Below are 20,478 nucleotides of genomic sequence, written 5' to 3' on the forward strand. Positions count from 1 at the left end.
AAACCAATATAAAAGATAGTCTTGTTTAACCCTCCTACTAAAGTAATGAACCAACTTCAAAATAAACGTTGCCTCGTCTTGTTGAAGATATCACAAGTAACATGATAGAAAAAGATAGAATAATAATTCCTCTAGGCTAGTAAATATACTCAAAGTTTACAGTCCATATATGTATTTAGAAAATAAAATTGAAAAAAATGCTCTGCCGCTATCCAATTAAGCATCTTGATCCAGGCAGAAAAATACTTACACTAGTCAAACAAAATAATGTTATGGATATCCTAAACTGAAATTGCAATGTTTCCATAAAAGAAAACCCCACTCCTGTTCACAGTTTCAGTGCTGTTTTAACGTTTATGTATAATAGATAACGGTTCTGTCCCCAATAGTCATCGATATGTGTCCAAGTGTCATAAACCCCAAATGAATGACACATGCGTGTGTTTGTCGTTTGTTTGTTGTCTCATTCCAGTCATATCTATTTATGTCAATTTTCCCGATAGTATGATTTTGCTCCTCTTGAAGAATAAATTGTGTCAAAAAAAAATCGAAGGTTTATAACACTAACAAAAATTGACGTAAAAACTAAATTGCTTATCTGTATGATGTGTACATATGCTTTTCCTGAATTATCATAAAAAAGTAAAATTTACCTGTTCCAAATGGAGGAGTAGCATTTAATGGACTATTTTCTATGGCAAATGTGAAGGTCCCATCCAAGGCTATATCATTTCCACCGGTCCATACAGGTACAATATTGGCTGTAAAAATAAAGATTATTTGAATGAGTTTCATCGAAAATCAGAAGATTTATTATACATGTTATAAATATGTTCCTGAAATCGTCTTCGTAGTTCATAAATAATAGACAACACTAGATTCACTCGTGAAATAAAGACAAAAGTAACAAGATTTCTGACTAAATGTCAATATAATCAGAGGTTATCTTTACATTATGGAATTAATTGGAACTATTTCTTTCTCGAGTGAGAATTTATCAGAGCTACATGTAGAAAGTGGAAAATGCTGTTTTGTTCGCTACTGTCTATTTGTCAATATTTCTTTACTGAGTGGCTCTGTGCAATATTGGTATTGATTTTCTTTAAACATAAATGTGTCATTCAAAACGGGAAAGATACTTTATTCTGACCCGTTGTAAGTGTTACAAATGTTTAATATTTAATGTATACTGTTCTATTCTACAAGATATATCAAGTAATTGGTAGATTATGTAGAGATAATTTTATTTGAGGATGTTCGCTACTCTGTTTCAAAATAACAAGCTTTTATAACAATTGTTATAAATAAAGGAACCAAAAAAGCAGAAAAAAATCAAAGTCCGTGTGCTTGTTTTTTTTGTATATAAGCCATTGAAAATTTGGCGGGATATGATTCTCTCTACATTTTTCATGTATTTAACATTGACACCTTTTTTCTTTCAATAACAATGAAAAAATAACAAGGATTTTATAAAAAAAAAATCAAATATGACCCTTTAAACTATAAGTAAAAAAATTATGAAAAGAAAAGTAGGGGTAAATGGACATTTTTTTAAATGCACTAGATGGATAAAGATGAATATCTGGCAAAAATTAAAAAACGCATCACAGCGTTAGAAAAATTTCTAAAGATCTGTAATAAATTGAACTTTTATAGTTGTAGTGAAATGCAAAGAATTTATTATTATTCCAAGAAAAAAGCAATGAATGAAAATGTGTGCAAAGGAATATGCATTTTATGTAACCAATTAAAGAACTTACTATGGTTTTTTTTTCAATATGAGAAATTTTGTACGAAATGACACACATATAAATCTTCCGTCAGGTACGACAGGACATACATATAAATAATCCATGAGGTACGATATGTTCATCGTCGGAAATGTTTAGTACAAGATGTGGTTTGTGTAAGCGTGCAAACAGGGAAACACTATGATTCGGGTACTATAATTCCAGGACTTACACTGATACACAGATACATACATTTAACAATATTAAACTCAATTTAAATTAATTTAGTTGGCTTATCTTTTGCAAGTTCTATTATAATGTCAGTTCTTGTTTAAATAAAGAATGTTTGTACTGTACACCACGTTTTGAGGAACATGTGATACAATGATTTGAAATACTATATTACTGCAAAAATAATAAAAACTGTTGAAATGATGTTAAAATAGATGTTCCTGTATTATTTGGTTGCGACAATAACAATCTACTGCCTTATGAAACGACTGCCTAATGGTTGAGAAATGTTACAGTTAGCTGTAGCGGAACTATCCCCCTTATTTGTCTATGTAATTAGAGGACACAAATTCAGCATTAAGAAAATGATCAATTCAGACAACTGCTTTGAACGCAACACATGACCTTATACAATAATTGCGTTAGGGTTTAGATAAGGGACAGTTAAGGTAGATCGAGTCGCTGTCGAGGGACTATTTTTACCTTTTTGTTTTACAAAATTTTGCATTGCGCTAATTGAACAATTAAATACAGAACTAATTTTGATCTTTAAATGACTGTCTTACACATTTGTTCTTTTTTTTAGAAAAAATAAATAATGCACCCATCTTCCCCCAGCAGCTACATAATCTGTGAACTGTCTTTAGTGTTCGAACGTATTTGGGAAGATATAAGTGTATCGTAATACAGATTAATGTATTAGTTCAAACATCTTGCTAACGGATTAGATTTGCTATCGCATGTTTTGTTATCTTTGTTATCACATTTATTTCGTAATTCGAGATGACTGAATACATGAATAACTTTATTTTAATAGAAAATACAATAACATTCTCAACTTACGAATGCTATATTTATTTCTAACAGCATCGGCTTCTGCTGCAGTATTTGGTCTCCACAGGTAGGCACCCGGTGTCATGGTACAAGCCAACTGAAATTAGTAAGATGATATTCGTCACAAAATCTTTATGTGAATACATAGATAGTTGTTATTTGAAAAAAAAGTGTTCTTGAATTGTCAAAACTAGTCATCGTTTATCATGTTTATTCTCAGCCAGTTTTTTTCAAGTTTTAGCAGTTTTTGTTTTTTATAATAAACTCCTTATTCATCTTCATATGTCTCCCATATAATGCATCTCGTGACTCAAATTATGTCCCAGTATTACGTCAAAGATTATTCAGGTATTTGTTTCTACTATCATACTTTATTATCAAACTATTATTGTGTTAAAAAGATTAAATTATGTCCTATTGATCTCGACTGCGATCAACATCATAAAAAGCGTCAAATGCTCTTCAAACATCAAACAAATTATCTCTTTCTATTACCGTAAATTAACCAGACTTTCAACAAATGAACTTTATAGGTCAAATATAGGAACAACTTCAGTGACATGATCAAGAACATTGTACATACACTTTTACAAAAGGGTTTGAAAGTTGTCATTCGTCGTATATACAAGCAGATAATACAGTCATTTATAACACTTCTAGGAAATTACTTAAGTCAGGTATTAAGAATTTTATAATGTCACTTGTTTAATAAAAACATCAAATATATCTGTATTGAAATTTTATATTCTGCCTACAGAATATATAATATATTAAACGGTTTTTGGTTCTTGATTGTGTTCGAAGTAACAACCTCGTCTTCCAAATAGTGAATAATTAACACACTCACCAGAGCTGGATTCCAATTTCTATTATTAGCAGGCAGTGCACCACTATCAGAATAACAGTTTGTACTACTTGCTTGGTTTGGTAAGACCATGAATCCAGGAGGGCAAGTTTCCGAAACACATGGCGGCGCTATTTAAATGGGAAAAAAACCATATGTGCTAATTTTTTTTTTTAAACATAATTTATAAAAAAAATATTAAACAATACCGTAATTTCAGAAACGTTACAAATTAATGACAATGCTTAAATGAATCGGAAATACAGAAGCTACATGCATTGTTTTGACAACGAAATGTAGTTTGATTGTCAATGATACAAGTTTCCACAACAGACCAAATTGCTGTGCAATAAACGCATTGACATTTTTATTATACACATCAGTTGATGTTTCTACATTTTAATGTATGTGTTGACCAGCTATTGATTAAATCTTTTATTTTGTACAGTTGATCGGATGGATGGAACTTTAAAGGTACATAAAACCATAAGCTTCCAGAAGATTTTATAAAACTTTATCCTCATCAGCATACAAAAAAAGACTGTGAACTCATGGCATGGCTTCTCTTAGAAAAATGCTGTATTTTTCAGATTTGGATTACGAGCTGTTTTTCCATTGAACATATTTGTTATGCTGTTGGGCGATGTATAATAGGATTGTCAAACTATACTTACTAGGCGCTACAGGGACAGATACAACCATAACTGGTACTGGCACAGCCGGAGCTGCCGGAGCTGCTGGAGCTGCCTGAGCTGCTGTAGCAGATGGTGTTGTTCCCGCCAATAGTCCAAGAAGTAACAGCGGTAAAAGAGCCAAAAATTGGGAAAAATCAGTCCCTGTACCACCTCCAAAAATATATTTAGTAAAAATCAATTAAAATCGTCATTTGGTGTTTTATCATAAGTGAGAGTAATATTTTAAATAAACTTAACAAAAATAAATCCAATCAGAAATAGCTAATGTAGATGAATGAAGTCATGTGTGTTTGTTTGAAGAAAAATACACACATAACCAATGTATCAGATTACAATTAAAATCTTCTTATCACAAACAATATATTTATTCCGACAATAAAACAGGTGAGGAAGTCTTTGATCGGACGTCCCTCTGTTATCATCATCAAAGGTGTGTATAAAACATCATACTATAACAACTATGATATGTAATGGATATGCAAATCTGTAATATTCGATGTTCATAATGATGTAAAAATTTAATATTTAATTACCTCCATCCTCGAAAAGTGCTTGTGTGTCGCCCTCTAATATGACCTGTGCATAGCACGTATTACTTGATAGAAATATGACAATCAACAAAACAAAATATATCTGTAAATAATAAAATTCCGTAAAACATATTATGTGAATACAATTATATTCCAGTCGTTCGCATAATTATTACTGACATATCTATTGTTATGATAAGCAAGAATCAGATGATCATGTCAACTCAACACTTAACTTTTGATATTTTTGTCTGTTTATTTTATTCACATATAGTTGTCAATATAATCGAATTTTATGTTACTGTCAAACATGCGAGAGGTTTATCTAGCTATAAAACCAGATTCATTCAACTATTTTCTACATAAGAAAAATGTCTGTACCAAGTCAGGAATATGACAATCGATGTCCATTCGTTTGCCGTGTTTTAGCTTTTGATTTTGCCATTTGATTAGGGACTTTCCGCTTTGAATTTTCCATAGAATTCTGTATGATTGTAATTTTATGTAACACTTTATGTTAAAACAGGTTTGTGTCGTAGAATTAAATTAATGTTCAAAAATTTTAAAAATATACTGTTATCAATTTCAATGCATTATACTTTTCATACAATTATTTGAATTATCATCATACCACTTTGATTTTTATTTCAAAACACAACCTTCACGAAGTTGTTATTAATTTGCTATTATTGTTAAGCCAAACATTAATATGTTTGTGAATAAGCATGCGCTTGAAATCATTATAGATTTACGTTTTTTAATTAAATTTGGATCTATTGTTGTTCCAATATTTTTATTCTTGTACAATGATTGAATCTACATCTACACACGTTATATGGAAAGGAAAACTATATGCATATTCAAACTAATTTAAACATGTTAAAGTAATTTTGAAGAAAAGAACATGCAATTTTCTTAAACACTTAATGTATAATCAAACATCCACATATTATTTCGTCTATATTAAGATGGGAGGACTGTTTTCGAAACCATATAACATGGAGATTTTAAACATTTTCAAATGATTTGAAATTTCAAGTTTTCAGACTGTATGCACAAGCATATGATTAGTTACTGGTAAGTTATTGTGGTGTAGATGTATGATTCTATCAAAATTCGTATTAAGTATACAATATTTATTCCATTCAAAGTTTCTAACATTATAAGTTTGGAAATAATTACAATAATGAAATCAATAATGTATTCAAGAAATCAAAATCATTTGAAAATGTAGGGTTTGCATTAATATACGTATTTTAGCAAGCCATATTTTGTTTTCTTAAAATCGAATTAGTTTAACATGTAAATAAATTTGCATAAGGATTAAAGCTAAAATGGTTTGAATAAATTTAAAGGACATATTGAACAGAAGTTCCATGACAATGGTTAGGTACTATCATCATTATTCAAAGACATGTAAAACATGCACAAAAGCAAAGGAAAAAACTACATACTACTGAATACTTTGAAATCTTACCTTGTAATGCTGAGCCATCATGCAGATTATGCCACGGTCTTGGAGAACTTTGATATTTATATGTAGTATTTGAATGGTTGAACGAATATTCAAATAAGCGCCATAGGCTGTATTAACCAATCGCATGTTGTTACAACTCTACACAAATACATCCTGTTATTGATTGATGCATTCATTTTTTGGTAGAAATGTATCAAGGCCATTTTGGTTAGGTAAAGCGCGTGTATTAGCTATTCCGGTTTTAAGGCGAAACTTGTACATGTTGTAAATGCTATGCATGCTCTGTATTGCAAGAAACATTTTCTGCTGGATTTCTATTACTGTCACATAGAATCATTATGTTTGATTAAGTTGCTCATGTCAATATACCAGAATTGTTTACAACTGTCAATCAAGAAGGCGGTTAAGCTAGCTGTGAAACAGGGTTAATTTATCATTAATTGGGTGATGCTTGGACCGAATAAAAAAAAAATATACAGTTGTATTAGTTCTGTTGATTGATGAAATGTAGTCTGTGAACTTACTTAGACGTACCGTATTTTTTGTAATACTTTTTTTTTTAATTTCGTGTCTGTAATTGAAAACTTATCTATCTGGTTTTGAAACCTTTGTAAACACTATTCTTACAACACAGCATAGGGTTCGTAGGTGGCCTGTTGCAAGGCAAAATTTCTGTCCATATCAATTATACCCTCATTTCTAGTGCAAATTTCCACGACCCCAGATGGCCTCTTTTGTGACAAGACCTACCTATTGTATTTATTGTGAACTTGTTCTCGTCCTGAATATGCATGAAATATTAACACTGGACGTTAAGCAACCAACAATCAATCAATCAATACAACACAGCATATACGAAAAAGGACAAAAAGGATACTCTCACGGCTCGGGGCTCTATTTATAAATGTTTGCATATATACTTTTTTAGCAAGAATGGAACTAATAGGAATGCTCGTCAAAAACTAATTTTGAAAATTCATGAACTAAAAAAGCAATGCCAAATTATTTGTTTAATATAGATAAAACGGCAGTTATGATTTTGAAAGGAGTAGAGGTTATTTCAGTTGAACAAGACATTTTAAGAGACTTAAACGTTTTTGGAAAGGACTGATCAACTGCTCAACCACAATGTCTATTTTATAAATAAAAAGATTCATCAATACCAATTAATATGTTATACTGCTTTCTTCATGTAATAATAATAAATCGAAATTGTTAATCAAAGTTTACCGAAAGTTTAAGTCGAATGACATGTGTAAGCTATACAGAATTATAAAAGTATGTTTAGTAACAAAAACAAAAAATACTCAAAATATCAAAAAGATAATAACTAAAAATATGTAAAAATACGAGAAAAAAAATATGAATAACCAAACAAAACAACAATAAAGATATCATTTTAACAAAATACGTTATTGCAAATAATCGAAATTATATTATGATATATATTTTTATTTACTATTTCTGAGTGTTGATTATAATTTGACAAAAGTGAATGATCACTGTCACATTGTGTCATATTTAATACTTAGAGGACAGAACTGTTCAAACGTCCTTGAGTTCAATCTCTTAACAAATCGTGATCAGACGAAGGCTGACGATATCTCGCGGGTAGACATAGGAAGAAAATATATCATAAATATTACAAGTGTTTACCAGACAAACTGTCCGAGATTCAATTTTGGGTAGTTCATAAACAAGACAAATTAATACTCCACGATATCAATTAAAGAGGGGAGAACGATACCAAAGGAACATTCAAACTCATTTTGTTAAATGTTAAGTTATAGTAACAGATTTTTACTTCAGTGAACATTTGCTGTCGAATTAAAAATGTAAAATTGTGTGTAAATTTCTGTGGTTTATTTAGCTACCATGAGCTTTAGAATTATTCCAAAAATACCAGAGGGACATTCAAACTCATGCATCAAAAATAAACTGAAAACGCCGTGGTTAAATAAGAAGAAAAAAAACACAACCAGACAAATAACAGTACATAAAACACAACATAGAACACTGAAGCAACACGAACCCCAATCAAATGTGTGGGGTGAAAGCAAGTGCTCGGAAACATTCAATGAACTATATCCACCAGTATCTAGTAAATCGGGTTTAAAGTCTTTCTCATATTTCCATAACTGGATCTTTTTAGGAATATAACGGTTCAATTAAAAAAAGAAATAAAGATCAAAGACCGGCAGACAAAACTATTCCGAAAAGGAAGGGAGGTCAGCCAAACTACAAAGTATAAAAAAGTGCATTAATTTCCATCATTATAAAAGAGGACACAAATGAAACTTGTTAGTTTTGTAATTGGCCGTTTTTATGAAAAAGACGATGGCCGACTTTCATTAACAAGACTCCGTTGGATATAGGTCCATGATAGTTATGGGAAATTAATCAATCATATGGTTTCATGTTAATTTTTCTATATACATGATGCAGTGACCATAATTACATCTATGACAGTGTATTTGTCCGTTTTTATGGGAAAGACTATCTGCTGTGCGGTTATTTAAGTGGCATCTGATCTTGTTCACTTCCTACATAGTTTTTACATGTCTTCCCGGACGATGTCGACAACCTTCTTCAGATGACGATTTGAAAATACATTGAACTCGGGGAAGTTTGAACAGTGTCGTCTTGTACCATATAGTGTACTCCCTTACACATGTACCAAATACAACATAATTGTGAGTGTTTATTTCCGTCTGGTAATTTTCAATCTACTTTCAAACATAACGTCTGATAAATAAATATCATAATATAATTTTCTGATGATAATGCTTACCCTAACCCTAACCCATGTATATATATATATACAACTCGTCTAAACATCAACCCAACAATGTTAGATATGTAAATTTGCTTTCTCAAATTTTTTGTTCTTCCCTCGCCGTGACTCGAACCCATGCTGGGCTTCATAAAAATGATGCTTTGGGTGGCCTGGTGTTACCTTTCCGTGTCAGTTTCAATCTAGCGTTGTACTACAGTACATGATATATAAGGCATGGAGATGTTATTTGTACAGATCAGCTAAATTATCTATAGTAAAGGATCCTACAAATTAATGTAAGATACAGTCAGAGAAAATAATTATATTTTTAAGTACGTCTGAGCCAGTGACAACTCTACAACAGATTTATCCATCGGATCACCAGCAGTGATGGGGATACATGGCTGTTTACATCAGGTATATACAACTCGTCTGAACATAAACCCAACAATGTTAGATCTGTAAATTTGCTTTCTCAAATTTGTTGTTCTTCCCTCGCCGGGATTCGAACCATATCTCTGTCTGTATAAAAATAAATCAAAACATATCTACCGGACCATGATTTAAAAATATCTTTGAATGGTCGAGGGTATCACCAGCCCAGTAGCCAGTACTTCGGTACTGGCATGAAAATTCGGATTTTTTTTGTGTTATTAAAATTTGCTGTTACAAAATGATAGAAGGAATGTATCTCCCTCGTGCAAAGCTCTGATTCCTATCACGGATTTGGCTATACTTTTTGAACCTTTTGGATTATAGCTCTTCATCTTTTATATAAGCTTTGGATTTCAAATATTTTGGCCACGAGCATCACTGAAGAGACATGTAATGTCGAAATGCGCATATGGTGCAAGAAAATTGATACCGTTAATTTTATTACTATCACTGGGTCTATGCCTCTGCTGGTGGACTATTAGTCCCCGAGGGTTTTAAATGATTAAATCAGTTAAAATCGTTCACATATACTAATTGATTCAACTGAAATAGACATTTTAGTGTTTTAAAAGTGGTCAAAATCTTTCGTCAGATGAACCTGAAATTTGAGGCCAAAATCGGTCCTTACCGGACCTACTCCTTTTTGCCAAATAGAATGGAGGACAGAAAGTCACGGACAAAAAATTTTTAAAGATGAGTCCTCAATCTATTTCTTCGATGTAGAGTTTTGGATAGATTGATTTAAACAAAATAAAATCACTATAGTACTAAAAAATATTTAAAACTACTTCTATTTGGCCAAGAATACATGCTTATTCACAATCACCACCACATGCACACAAGGCAGTGCACGGGAGACCCGATTTTACACATTAAAAATAACCGCGGAATCCTTACATCCATAATGTACAAGCTTCTGAAAAAATGATGAGGTCTCAGAAAGAGTTTTTTTTAAAGGGACCCTCTTTGTCCCTTCGCAATCCATTAGTGACAAGACTAGGTAGCATAAGAGTCAATCCAAAGCTCGTCTCACTAAACACCTGCATTAGTATATTACACGTTTTACATGCTTGAAAAGACTAGAACAAGTCGTGGGAATAGCCTCACTTAAAATGAGATTTCCCTTTTGTGCAAAAATTGACTTTCTTGGTTCGTTAATCATGTTAGATCTGATAAGTTTGTACAGTACAACCCCGGTAATTTAGACTGATCAATCACCATTCTTTATGTTAAAGTCACATCTTCAAATACCATTAATGTCTCCCACGCAGTCTTTTTTTTTCCTTTTCAAGCAAAGAGAGAACAGTATCACATCCCGTCATAAGGTATTGGTCAGAAATAAAAGTGTGTGATCACTCATTGCCTAGTGCATTTGAAAGGCCATTGATAGATATTAATCCAAAGATTTTTGCCTCCCCAAATACAATCAATAGTTCGTCTGCCCCTTTGTTACGGAATAGCGAAATACTGGTAGTTTTAAAGCTGATAAAAGAAGCAAGGGCAACATTTAGGGGAAAGGGAATACACAGACGAACCCAGGATTAAAAACATCCTCAAAGATGGGAAAGTTTTCTGAGAGATGACGACAGTAAGAAAGAACTTTTAAGTTTTCATTCACAGGAGCTTGCTCAATACAATTTTGAGTACAAGGTAGTTGAAGCAACAAATGCTCAGGATGTTTAGTGTTATCCACCACTTGATGATGTTTCAAGTTTAGCACCATGTTTACACGAAGAGACTGACACTAGAATCAAGATAGATGTGTCTGATGCAGTGAAACATAGACTTAACTGAGTCATGACTCCAACAGTCGATACTGATGTCATTACTGTTTCGCTATTCCGTGACATAGGGCAGACAAACTTTGGTTTGCATTTAGAAGGGGAAAAGTATAAGATATATATCAATCAATGACCTTTCAAATGCACTAGGCATTAAAAGATAACACGTTCGCTGGAAAAGGAACTGCGTTGGTGACATTAATGGAGTTTGAAGATGTGACTATAGCATTTAGAATGATGATTGACCAGCCAACATCACCATATGGATTTGATGTTTAATGTCATTGAAAACGATACGTGGTTTTGTTGGAAGATAAAAAAAAAAGAAACAGATTAGGTTAACAAGGCAAGAAAATATGTGTTTTTGCAGAATTTATTAAGATGTGAGAAACAATACCACAGTCTTTGTAAATGTTGGAAATCAGCTCTCCGATTGTGAATTGCGGCCTACTGAGTATGCTGATTGGGTATTATGTCCTTACCTAAATAAAATACCTTGAAACATAAATGCGAGTGGATGAAGTCTTGGATGCGTATGGTAGTTATAGCAACAAATGGTCAGGATATTCTATCTTATCCACCACGTAATGTATTTCAAGTTCAGCACCAAGTTCACATTTAGAGGCAGACACTAAAATCATGGTGCATGTGTCTGATGCAGTGAAACACGCACTTAAACGAGTCATGATTCGAACAGTCGTTAATGATGATGTTGTCAATACTGTTTCGCTATTCCGTGACATAGGGGTAGACGTTGTGTTTGGGAGGGCAAAAGACTTTGGATTAATATCTATCAATGGCCTTTCAAATGCACTAGGCAATGAGTGATCTGGGTGATCTGAAACACTTATTGTTATCCATGTCTTTACCTGTTGTGATATGGTTCTCTCTTTGCTTGAAAGGGGGGAAAAGACTATGTGGGAGACATTGATTGCATTTGAAGATGTGACTTTAACAAAAAGAATGATGATTAATCAGACTAAATCACCGGGGTTTTACTGTAAGATCGCACAAACTTAGCAGATGGGTATAACATGGTTAACGAAGCAAGAAAATAACTATTTGCGCAACAGGGACGGCTTTTCGAGGCTATTCCCTCAACTTGGTCTAGTCTTTTCCAGCATGTAAATAATGCAATATACTTAGGCAGGTGTTTGGGGAGACGAGCTTGGGTTTGGCTCTTATGCTACCCACTCCAGGCGGGGACAAAGAGGATAACTTGAAAAACTCTTTTTGAGGCCTCATCATTTTGTCAAAAGCTTATACATTGTGGATGTAAGAAAGGATTCCGCGGTCATTTTTAATGTGGAAAATAGGGTATCCCGTGCACTGCGATGTGTGCATGTCATGGTGACTGTGAATAAACATGTATTCTTGGCCAAATAGTAATAATTTTAAATAATTTTTAGTACTATAGTAGTGATTTTATTTTGTTTTGATCAATCTATCCAAAACTCTAAATCGAAGAAATAGATTGAGGACTCATCTTTGAAATTTACGTCATATTTTTAACCGGAAGTGTCAACTTTATATCTAAATATTTTCAACATGCTAGAATAAGTGGTTTTGAGGATAACTTTAAGCCAAAAGTTTAATGACCAGCACAAAATAAAATCATTTCTTTACATATTGAAAAAAATGAAAATTTGATAAAAAAATTGATATTTCTCTGTCCGCCATTTTGGATATACCCGGAAGAAAGGGTTTTTAAGACATATGTCTTATGCATTATATCCATCAGAAACACCAAAGAAAGGTTCATACACAATGTAAACATTAAAACACATTTCAGTTACCCTCCCTAAAAAATAAGCTTATTTAAGTACAATGTCAGCCATATTGGATTTTAACCGAAAGTGGGGTTTCTGAAGACATCTAATCTATTTAATTTATCCAAAAGTAGTAAAACACAAAGGTCTGTACCAAATATTATGATAGTAGCATGATAATAACACATTTTTACACGCTAGCCTTCGATATTGGGCTGATTTAAGTATGACGTCCGCCATTTTGGATTTTACCGGAAGTGAGACATTTTTTTCAAATGCTTCCCTATCTGAAAAAGAAGAGTAATAGTTGAGGAAGGTCTATGCCAAATTTCATGTTTGTAACAGGATGTGCACAATTCGTCTGAAATATGCTTGTAGCCGCCGGACTACAATAATATAGCTCCTTTGACAAATTTGACATCAGTTGACCTTCAAAACAGCAGATTAATCCTGACTCCAGAAGCAGGCATGCACAGCCCCGAAACAGTAATATATACTAGTTGAAGGCCATACTGTAACCTATAATTGCTTATATTTAATACTTTTTTAAGTCTTGGTTTGAGAGTTGTTTCATTGGCAATCATACCACATCTTTTTTGTGTTTCTACAGATTGAGAAAATGGACTCTACATACTATGACATGACATGACTATGACTACGAAAACAGAGATCAACCAAAATAAAAAAAGATGCTAATCACTGAGAAAAACTAATTCCAAACATATTTGCTAGTTGTGGGTTTCCATTGTTTGAAGACATATAGATGACCTCTGGATGAGTTCTGAGGCTTCAGATTTTGAGCAGGGGAATATGAATATCCTGCATCACCACCATCTCTTCATTCTCATTGAACCTTGATGTTTGCAAATAATGTGAAATCTCTAATTTTAATATGGTATATTGGGAGTATGTAATTCAAGTGTAACATTTAGAAATAAATAATGTTAATTTTTTTTATATTTAATTAAATCAATATGACGAGGTCAGCACGGCTTAAATCATCATCTGATGGTGGTAGGTGTAGACCGCCCTGTCCTCATCATAAACAATGTTGAACCATTCTGGGAATGCAGGAACCTGTAAAATAAATTAAAATGTATCAAACACTTATTTTACCTGAGATTTACATAGAATACATGTATATATAAGCACATAGAAAATACCACTGCAATGATAATATCTTAATTTAATTTAACATGTCTTGCATTCATTGTTTTACCAAATTATAAATTTATTAATTTAGTTCTGTATCAGTATATGCAAATAAACACTTCTTATTTATTTAATTCACAATTACTTGCGTTAATTTCCTGGACTGTTATAACTAAGTTGATTATAATATTATGATGTTGAAAATGACGTTTGCTTGGCTATCATCTACAAAGTATAGTGTTAATAAGCAGGGTTATGATAAGAATATATATATGAAATTACATGCTAAGCAATGGCAAAATTACATGACCAAGGAATATACAGAAACTTGCAAATAGATTTTGTGTCAGTTGAGAATATAAATCTAGGTTACTAAGAATCAATATTATTTTGCATGTTAAATATCAAGACCAGAAATGGGTTTATTTCAATGTAAACCCCATATCTATTAGTCTTTGTATAAGCCTAGAACTACAACATTGTTAATATGCCATATAAATAGATCATTACATGACATTTTCTATATCGGTTTGGTCGCTATTTTATGGTAGATTTGTACCTGAGATATAACCTTTCCAGTGTACCATTGGTCTTCTCCATTGGTATCAAATCTATGCTTAACTCTTTTCCCAACTAAGACGTGTTTGTCGCTTTCATCTAAATTGTCCCTCACGATTGATTGTCGCACTAGCATTTTGAGGTTGGTTATTAATTCTTCTACAGTTAAATTCTTTCTAGATTTTGTGCCCTCTTTGGTTTTAGTAAAATTGAACACAGATTTATCATCTGGTATCTGGTTTAATACCTCCTTCCTGAATTTCAATTGAACTTTTAATGCTTCTATTTTGTCAGATTTTTTTCACATATGATAGGACCATATTGTCGATTTGATTCTCTGATTGCCATAATCCATGTTTAAGAATGTTAGTGGTATATAGTTCTTGTTTTCTTAACTTTTCTCTCCTCAAATCCTCCCTTCTAGCTATTGTCTCATTAATCACTTCGATTTTCTTCTATCTCCTTTAACCGACTTTTGTACTTGTCACGCAGATTTTTCACTCCCTTGGAAGCCTTTTTCATCAACTCCTGCTGTTCTTGTGTGTCTTTACTTTCTAGCCAGGAAAGCGTTTTATTATTTAGGAACATTATACAAGCTTCTGCAGCTAATGTTTTAGTACTTGGTCTTGTTCGTATCAAATGATCAAGCTGACCAAAAACACTCTCAGCATATGATGAAGTCTTGGGTGCTGCTTTTACTTTCAGTTTCATTTCTTCACTTATGTTGTTTAATTTCCCTTCGGGTAAGTGATCTGCACAAAGTTTACGACTGTGTTTGCATAAAGCTGATAATAATACTTGAAGAAACATTTCAACTGTAGAATCAAAAGTATTACGGCCTATTAAGCTATTGTATATCGGACCCTTTTCAAGTTGAGTGTTTTTTCCAAACATAAGTAAGTCACCACTCATAAATGCTGCCACATTCTGTGAGGCATCATCAAGGAATGTTACTAATTGCAAATACTTTTCATTCATATCAATAATGGAAACATTGCCATTTTCTAAAACTGACCAAAGTGGGCATGTTACAAACATACTTAAAAGGCCTAAAGCTTTCAAGCCAGCTATGAACTTTGTTGTCTTTAGATCAAACAAAATTGATTTCAGTAGTCTATTTTCAGCTCCATAGTTCTCCAAAAATTCCTTCATTTTAGAGTACAGAAAAAAAGCAGATGATGCATTATGAAACAGTATGTTGAAACGTGAACCTCGAAATGAGCGAAGTGGTACAGTTTTCATTCCATGTTCCCTTAGAAATTCTGCAGCAAAAGTTTTGAATTTTCCCTGGCATCCGCTTTTCTCATCTCCACCTGATCCTTCCCCAAAAGCCTTTGATGCAGTCCTCACAAGTCTGCATGTTCCCGGATCATTATCCTTGTACGATTTGTCACTGCATGGGACTTCATTATTAAATATCCCCAATTCTAATTCCTTAAGTGTGTTTTTGGCAGTATCAGCGAAATTCACCAAAGCATGGAGTCCACAGAAAAAAATACACATAGTTTCTAAAGACATTTTCTCCTGTTCAGTGAAAGTATTGTAGTTATAATATGTCAATGGCAGTGTTTCTTTGCGGAATTCTGATAACAGTTCGTTAAACTTTACTTCCGTTGCAGCTCTATCAGACATTGTAGCAACGATATGACATGATATTTCTTGATGTTTCATTATTGTCTAATTGGCTCACTTCATCTATATCGTTTAAGATCTGTTTAAAAACTTTAATAGTATCGTTAGCCGATTTAGTCTCAATGTCCCTCAACCCTAATACCCAAAAGTTCCCTTCTGAATCACAGGCTTCGTAACCCATGAACTTAGATCCAAATTTAGAAGTTTCGTCAGTTAATAGTACCGTGTTTTGATCATTAACAAAAATATCAACTATCTGGGCCTGGGCCAAATATAATCTTTGAATGTTCATATCCAGTACAGATGTCCTGCATGGTAGTTTATTTGTTTTTATATTAACCATTTTCAGCACAGCTTTTATAACAGCAGAGACTCTAGAATATTAGAGAATATGTTTTTAATATATTGAAAAATAAATGGAGTAAAAAAGATGATAATAAATTGCATGAAATTAAACCTAATTTAGGCAAACCTTTTAATAATATTATGTGCAGAAAAGATCAGTGTGTTATTACTAGATGTCGTATTGGTCATACTAGAATAAATCACGAGTATCTTTTAAAAAAAGAAGATGAACCACAATGTGTTCCTTGCAACTGCAAGTATACTATTAAACATGTTTTAATTAATTGTATTGACTTTGCTGATATTCGTAAGAAGCATTTCAATGTCAATAATATGTATGATTTTTTTAATAATGTTCCATTTACAAATATTGTTGCTTTTTTAAAAGAAATTGGAATTTATTATAGAATATAAAAATGTTATTATATTTAAATCGATTTTAATTTTTATCACGTTATTTTACTGTTGATTTTTATTTGTATATACTCAATTTGCTTTAGTCAAGAATTTTAGTATATTGAAGGACTTTTTGTCTTATTTTAAAAATATGCTTTAAATTGTAAAAATATTCGAATTAGTTCTCGCCGCGATATAGCCTTTTTGTGCTAATGCGGCGTAAAGCAACCAACAATCAATCAATCAATCACTAACTTGATTTTGTAACACTTCGTATATACCAGTCATTCCCAAAAAATGGGTACAATTCGAATGTAGACACTGTTAAAAAATAAATTTCAACTGAGCAGAGAGAGAGTGTTGTTTTCTTCTGTGTCTATATCTAGTCTGTCATTTTTTTAATTTTTACTTACACCATTTTAGCTGTTTTAAAGTTTTAGCATTTTTTGTAAGACAAGGTAAGTATGAACGTATCGGAGGTAAGTGTTGTATAAAGTCATCTTAAAAATGCATTAGAGAAAAACACAAGATTTAAATCCAGGCTCATGTGAAATGGGTTACATTTACCACCATAGCAAACTGATTTATACGTATTATTCTGTATATATTGAAAGTAAATACCAATTTTAAGGTCTGAATTAATATAGTGTTTTAAAAAATTCAAATAAGTAGTTTTCACAACTTATTTAGTAATAGATTTAAACTAATGAAATGTTATGCTGTATAATATTTTAGTTTCATAATACTAGGAAAAACCCTATTATTTATGTTTTGAATCACTTGTATGTATTTTTTATGCTTGTATTAATCCACACCCCCATCTTTGTTACGGAGGTTGATATCAAACCAGTATCTGAATGCTGATACATAGTAACACTTAACTCTTTAATGCTAGCTTTTCTAAACAATTTAATGACATTACAAACTAAAAAACTGTTTTCTATCAAGTTGTATGTTTCTTTTAGTCAAATGGACTTGTTCTTGTCATAAATCTCCGTAACGATTCATGAACTTTCACTCAAAAATATGTTTTACCTAAACCGAATACTGTTCAACTTAATTTTATTAGCTCTATACAGATAATGTCATCTTCCTTCACACCATAATGTATGTATTATACTCAACTATGAAGTTTTGGAGTTTAAATAGTTTCATTTCGAAAATGTCTATCCTCCGTAACGACATTTAAAACCTCCATAACGGACAATTCCAGTTCTTACCAACAGCAAACATATAAATGAATGTAAATATTGGAATTAAATGACAAACAAGACAACAGAGTTAAACATTTTTCTTAGTAAATCGTTATCTAAAAAGAGTAAAGTCCTGTTAGAGAAAAAAAACTTTTTTTCCATAAATTTCTATCCTCCGTTACGTAAATCAATGATGTCGTCTATGATTGACATCACCTTTTGATTTTTATTAGTGATAATTGATGAACTGATTTGGTATCTATAACAATGTTCAAGAATTTCAATTGGTATGATCGTGTTTACATGCATCTTTAGATTTTTTTTATTTGCATAACCTCCGTTACATTTTTGAGTCCTAAATAATCTTGAAAATGTTTGCCATAAACCGCTGTTAAAGTTATGATTGTCGTCGTAATTACACAAGTTGTGTTGTAGACTATTTTAAATCTAAGAAAATGGCTGATAAACGTTATAATGTTGCTCACATAATAGGGAAAACCTACCTTTCTCAAAACAACATTTTTATACCCCCGCTTTAAAAAAGGGGGGGTATACTATTTTACCTCTGTCTGTCCGTCAGTCCGTCCATCAGTCCGTCAGTCCGTCCGTCAGTCCGTCCGTCAGTCAGTCCGTCCCATGAAACTTTCGTCACATTTTTCTCAGGAACTACACATCCACCCTTTCTCTAATTTGGTATCAACATTTATATATGTCAGCCATACCGTGTGATGCGTTTTCAGATTCATCACTTGACAACTTCCTGTTTACCGAACACTTGTCTGATTTTACACATGATAGCCAAGTTGAAAATTTTCGTCACATTTTTCTCAGGAACTACAATACAAGGATTTCTGAAATTTGGTTTCAGGATTTATATAAGTCAGCTATACCGTGTGATGCGTTTTCAGATTCATCACTCGACAACTTCCTGTTTACCGAACACTTGTATGATTTTACACATGATAGCCAAGTTGAAAATTTTCGTCACATTTTTCTCAGGAACTACAATACAAGGATTTCTGAAATTTGGTTTCAGGATTTATATAAGTCAGCTATACCGTGTGATGCGTTTTCAGATTCATCACTCGACAACTTCCTGTTTACCGAACACTTGTATGATTTTACACATGATAGCCAAGTTGAAAATTTTCGTCACATTTTTCTCAGGAACTACAATACAAGGATTTCTGAAATTTGGTTTCAGGATTTATATAAGTCAGCTATACCGTGTGATGCGTTTTCAGATTCATCACTCGACAACTTCCTGTTTACCGAACACTTGTATGATTTTACACATGATAGCCAAGTTGAAAATTTTCGTCACATTTTTCTCAGGAACTACAATACAAGGATTTCTGAAATTTGGTTTCAGGATTTATATAAGTCAGCTATACTGTGTGATGCGTTTTCAGATTCATCACTCGACAACTTCCTGTTTACCGAACACTTGCATATTTTTACACTATTAATATTATCCACTTGCGGCGGGGGTATCATCAGTGAGCAGTAGCTCGCAGTTTCACTTTTTTTTCTCAAAATCTGTATTTTGTTTGTCTGTTTTCTTTATAATAAATGATGTCTGCTACAGAAATGACTTTCGGCAGTGTCGGCAGCCGCTGATACTGATAAAAAAAGGGGGTTCGCGAGTCTAAATCATTTATATAGGATTTCTCTATATTTTTCTATAAGTGAACTTTATCTTATAGTTAACAGAAAAATAAAATAAAAAAGTGGGATCACCGTTCATTTGCGCTCACAATCTGCCTTCGAATGAAGCATACATTTTTGTAAAGGTGTTTTTTTTCTGTTGAAGTAATAGGAGAAATAAAAGTAATATCGAAAAAAAAGAAAGAAATTTATTACAGAAATCGCTCAAATTTTACAATAATTTAGTTTAAGTACAGCTTATATGGAAATTATATTAAAAAATATAGGTCACCGATGAGTTAAAAAAAGATATTTCAATTTTAAAGCCAAAAAATGGCATTTTTCCACCAAAGGGAGATAATTTGGAACTTTTTCAATGATGTATACATTTTAAAAGTCATCTGGGGCCAACACGAATTGTTTGTTTTGAATGATTTTTGTACCATATGATAA

General features: G+C 32.4%; 2 protein-coding genes across 2 annotated transcripts in view; both read right to left on the bottom strand.

The window, feature by feature from the left end:
• LOC139486349 (tetranectin-like) overlaps positions 1–20,478 on the bottom strand; it is a 133,346-nt gene that overhangs the window by 1,971 nt on the left and 110,897 nt on the right. The gene's annotated exons all lie outside the window — the stretch shown is intronic.
• On the bottom strand, positions 132–6,886 carry LOC139486656 (uncharacterized). Its single transcript, XM_071271580.1, has 7 exons — positions 6,342–6,886; positions 4,868–4,967; positions 4,314–4,484; positions 3,643–3,770; positions 2,805–2,892; positions 654–761; positions 132–136 (listed from the first exon to the last, which is right to left on the bottom strand). Exons 1-7 carry the CDS (start codon positions 6,465–6,467, stop codon positions 132–134), a joined length of 726 nt encoding a protein of 241 aa, XP_071127681.1. The 5' UTR covers positions 6,468–6,886.

This window comes from Mytilus edulis, chromosome 8 (assembly GCF_963676685.1).
Source record: "Mytilus edulis chromosome 8, xbMytEdul2.2, whole genome shotgun sequence".
Taxonomy (NCBI): Eukaryota; Metazoa; Mollusca; class Bivalvia; order Mytilida; family Mytilidae; genus Mytilus; species Mytilus edulis.

Excerpts from the sequence above, each read along its gene's own strand:
- LOC139486656 (XM_071271580.1), bottom strand. The coding sequence starts at position 6,467 with ATGCGATTGGTTAATACAGCCTATGGCGCTTATTTGAATATTCGTTCA. Across the intron at positions 4,968-6,341 it reads TGATGGCTCAGCATTACAAG|ATATATTTTGTTTTGTTGAT; the intron begins GTAAGATTTCAA and ends TATTATTTACAG. Across the intron at positions 3,771-4,313 it reads ATCTGTCCCTGTAGCGCCTA|CGCCGCCATGTGTTTCGGAA; the intron begins GTAAGTATAGTT and ends CCATTTAAATAG.